Consider the following 5,000-nt stretch of genomic DNA (forward strand, 5'->3'; position numbering starts at 1 on the left):
ATTGGAGGGATGCATCTCACAATACACTAGACTATTGTATGGGAGGGATGCATTTCACAATACACTAGACTATTGTATTGGAGGGATGCATCTCACAGTATATATATTTTTCAGTACTGTCATCAAAAGCACAAGGCAAATTACAAGCAAACTACGACACGAACTAAAATGCAAACTACAATGCAAACTACAATGCAACCAAGCACACACACACTCACACACACACACACACACACACACACACACACACTCACACACACACACACACACACACACACACACACACACACACACACACGAACATAAATTTATGAAAAGTCAAAACTAAATTCTCGTTTGGCAAGGTTAGCTGGCCCGCTGGTACATTAGACTATTGTATTGGAGGGATGCATCTCACAATACATTAGACTATTGTATTGAAGGGATGCATCTCGCAATACATTAGACTATTGTATTGGAGGGATGCATCTCACAATACATTAGACTATTGTATTGGAGGGATGCATCTCACAATACATTAGACTATTGTATTGGGGGGATGCATCTCGCAATACATTAGACTATTGTATTGGAGGGATGCATCTCACAATACATTAGACTATCTATTGGAGAGATGCATCTCTCAATATATATATTTTTCAGTACTGTCATCAAAAGCACAAGGCAAATTACAAGCAAACTACGACACGAACTTAATACACTAGACTATTGTATTGGAGAGATGCATCTCTCTATACACTAGACTATTGTATTGGAGAGATGTATCTCATAATACATTAGACTATTGTATTGGAGGGATGCATCTCACAATACATTACACTATTGTATTGGAGGGATGCATCTCACAATACATTAGACTATCTATTGAAGAGATGCATCTCTCAATATACATGTAATTGCAGTTTACCTTTGATGTCATGTCTTCCCTCCATATTAGCCGTGTTGCTAACCGCAAAAGGCCAACAGCAGCTCTCTGAACAAGAAAACTGACACATAATATATAAAAAAATTATTTCTAGAAATCACTGTGATAACCAACAAGGAAAGACCTAGCACTTTCTGCTTGAGTCAACAGCCGACGCAAATGATCTTTGACTCCATCCCACAAAGGAAGAATACGATCACTGCAAATAGCACAGAAAATATACTACATGGAAAAGAAATACTCAGACAAACAGCTAGACAAACAGACAGACAAACAGCTAGACAAACAGACAGACAAACAGACTGACAGACAGACTTACAGACAGACTTACAGACAGACTAACAGACATACATACATACATACAGACAGACAGACTAACATACATACATACATACATACATACATACATATATACAGACAGACAGACTAACATACATACATACATTTTTTTTTTTTTTGTTACAAGGACCCTTAGGGCCCAGGTTACTGCAGACACTACTAAGTACTTGCTACTATACTTTCTGATACTAGTATACAATCTACGATACTAGTATACAATTGAAACAATATCAGCAATCACTGTCTATATGTAAACTTCTTCTTTGCTTGTTAGACAGAACCTGACACTCCGGAGAGAGAGGCAATTGTATGTTAGTTCCTTGCCCAAGGGAACTTATGTATGTGGCCCTCCCGCACTCGAACTCTGACCCGAAGGTCCCGGATGTTTCCAATCTCCAACTCCACACTCTAACCAATTGAGCCACATACATACATACTAACATACATATATACATACAGACAGACAGACAGACAGACTTACAGACAGACTTACAGACAGACTAACAAACAGACAGACTAACAAACAGACAGACAGACAAACAGACTTACAGACAGACTGACAGACAGACTAACAGACATACATACATATAGACAGACAGATAGACAGACAGACAGATAGACTAACAGACAGACAGACAGACAGACAGACAGACAGACTGACAGACAGACTAACATACATACATACATACATACATACATACATACATACATACCATACATACATACATACATACAGACAGACAGACAGACAGACAGACAGACAACTCCTCGTGTACCAACAACAATTAGACTACACATGTGCACAAACAACTTACCGATTTTGTACGACAACTTTTAGTAATAACTCAAGGTTAAACACTGCACCTTCCTCATCAAACTGAGTGCCAAGACTCTGATGAGTATCAGGGCCATGTGAAGCAAAAGCCAAAGCCTGAAACAACAGATACAATAGTACACTGTGATCTAAGTGTTGATACCTACAAAGAGTAACATTTGATTTCTATACCGTTAAATATGTCTGTCCATCTGTCTGTCTGTCCATCTGTCTGTCCGTCCATCTGTCTGTCTGTCCATCTGTCTGTCTGTCCATCTGTCTGTCTGCCTGTCTGTTTGGCTGGCTCGGTGACTAGCTGTGCGTGTGTGTCCGTGTGTCTGTCCGTCTGCCCGTCTGTCTGTCTGTCTGTCTGTCTGTCTGTCTGTGTCTCAGTCAATGGTATTACAAATATCATGATAATAGATTAATCAACTACAGAACAGACTAACACTTCTCACCTTAACTAACTCCATCAGCGAATCTTCCATCAAAAATTTGCTTTCTGCAAACAAAGCCTCGGGATGGCAATCTTGTATACACTCAGCAGCTGTTGTCTGAGCCTGACGATCATCAGGAGATAGAGATCGAGCAGAACTTGATTCAGATGTCCAACTAAAGAGACTTGAGAAGAGTGATGAGTCCGACCTTCACAACACAAACAGCCAGTTGAGTCAGATTCATCGTGTTTGATGTGACAAGAAATGCACCTTGTTGATGGAACTTCTTCAGAGATGAGAGACACATAACCAGATGGATCCAGAAAGTCTTCGGCCTAAAACACATGTTTACAGACAAACAGACAGACACACAGACAGACAGACAAACAAACGGAAGGACAGACACACAGACAGACAGACTGACAGACAGACTGCTTGTCTGTCTGTCTCTCTGTCTGTCCAGCCTTTACTCAATCGGTTCTTAGCAAGTTGCTTACCTTGAGTAACTCATCTGGCAGCAACTTTGCTTTGAAAACATGCAACAGACAATCGAGCAAGTTCTTCCATCCTTCTCTGAGAATATCACCATGGCGATGAGCAAGTGTGAACAGTGTGGTAGCAGCTAGTTGAGCCTTAGAGTTACTACCAAACGACACACCAACGTTCTCACGCGCCTAAACAAATGACATAAATAATGGTTAAATACAATGAAATGATACTGAGGAAATGCATCTCTCAATACATTAGATGCATCCCTCTAATACAATAGTCTAGTGTATTGTGAGATGCATCCCTCCAATACAATAGTTTAGTGTATTGTGAGATGCATCTCTCCAATACAATAGTTTCGTGTATTGTGAGATGAACCCTCCGATACAATAGTCTAGTGTATTATGAGATGCATCCCTCCAATACAATAGTCTAGTGTATTGTGAGATGCATCCCTCCAATACAATAGTCTAGTGTATTGTGAGATGCATCCCTCCAATACAATAGTCTAATGTATTGTGAGATGCATCCCTCCCACACATTCCAACTAACTGCCAACAAATCCTACCTCAACAGCAGCAGCTAAACCAGTAAAGTTGCACAACGAAATAACAAGGTTGTCAAACACGTCACTAAAGCTATAATGGGCCGAAATAGACGCACACGTCCTAACACACAAAACCATCTCAACACGTCCATCCATATGCACTAAATCTCTCCATTACTTGAAACCAATGATTGCTTTCTGAATGACTGTATCTTCCAGAGATCCGTCGAATACCACAGAAAGAGCAGCTATTGTTGGACCCCATGCAAGGAAGAATATATCCTGATCATATGTGCTGTCGTTCACGTGGAGGAAATGGCCATCTGGACTTGAGCTACGACGAAGCATCATCTGGCATAAAAAGGTAGATATGGTCATACGTAGGTAAGTAGATAAAAGTAAAAGCAAACAAACACATGTACAGACAGACAGACAGACAGACAGACAGACAGACAGACAGACAGACATACATACATACATACACAGACATAGACATACAGAAGACAGACAGACAGATAGACAGACAGACAGACAGACAGACAGACAGACAGACATACGCAGACATACAGACTGTAACAGCCAGCCAGCCAGACAGACAGACAGACAGACATACGCAGACATACAGACTGTAACAGCCAGCCAGCCAGACAGACAGACGGACAAACAGACACAGACAGACAGACAGACAGACAAACAGACAGACATACTGTAACAGACAGACATACTGTAACAGACAGACATACTGTAACAGACAGACAAACAGACAGACGAACAGACACAGATAGACAAACAGACAGTTAGACAGACAGACAGTTAGACAGACAGACAGACAGACAGACAAACAAGAAACCAGAAAGACTAAACAAACAAACAAAAATAAAAACAAACAACAAACACACAAGCAAACAACACAACCAACACAAACTAACGTCGTACATACATATCACACAAACAACAAAGACAGAGCAACAAACAGACAGACAAATACACGTAATATCACACAGTCCACTGGTAGTCGTCTTTCAGTTGCCCCTCGTGTTCCTCGGGCATAATGATCTCGTCATCTCTTATCTCTTTGTAGATTTCTCTCAATAATTCCTCACTGAAGTCTTTTCCATCATTCAAGCCACGCTGGTTCTTTTGAAATTGCTACAAAACAAGAAAGACAACCAAACTGTTGAGATGTGGGAGTGGTCATTTTACACAAAATAATATAATTGATATCAAATTTCTGTTACTTTTTCCAATATTAAAATTATTAATTTTTAAAAACATTTTACTAATTAATTAATATAATTAATTATTAATCAAAATTAATAAATATTATTAATTTAGGCATTAACTAATACTCTCAACTCTTTATTACATAAATCTTTATTTAATCATAAAATTGATATCAATATTTCTGTTATTTGGCACATGCTTATGAGCATGCCTCGTTTCAATGTT

The 5,000-nt window shown here is 39.4% G+C and overlaps 1 protein-coding gene across 2 annotated transcripts in view; it reads right to left on the reverse strand.

Moving 5' to 3' along the window:
* LOC134193562 (Golgi-specific brefeldin A-resistance guanine nucleotide exchange factor 1-like) overlaps positions 1–5,000 on the reverse strand; it is a 19,122-nt gene that overhangs the window by 3,984 nt on the left and 10,138 nt on the right. For both annotated transcript variants that reach the window (XM_062662387.1, XM_062662386.1), the window contains exons 17-25: positions 4,554–4,700; positions 3,730–3,902; positions 3,573–3,672; positions 3,013–3,189; positions 2,786–2,850; positions 2,537–2,723; positions 2,080–2,195; positions 1,050–1,124; positions 908–986 (exon numbers count right to left, since the gene is read on the reverse strand). In XM_062662387.1, the coding sequence (XP_062518371.1) occupies positions 908–986; positions 1,050–1,124; positions 2,080–2,195; positions 2,537–2,723; positions 2,786–2,850; positions 3,013–3,189; positions 3,573–3,672; positions 3,730–3,902; positions 4,554–4,700 (1,119 nt within the window). The remainder of the gene's footprint in view (positions 1–907; positions 987–1,049; positions 1,125–2,079; positions 2,196–2,536; positions 2,724–2,785; positions 2,851–3,012; positions 3,190–3,572; positions 3,673–3,729; positions 3,903–4,553; positions 4,701–5,000) is intronic.

This window comes from Corticium candelabrum, chromosome 18 (genome assembly GCF_963422355.1).
Source record: "Corticium candelabrum chromosome 18, ooCorCand1.1, whole genome shotgun sequence".
In the NCBI taxonomy this organism is placed as follows: domain Eukaryota; kingdom Metazoa; phylum Porifera; class Homoscleromorpha; order Homosclerophorida; family Plakinidae; genus Corticium; species Corticium candelabrum.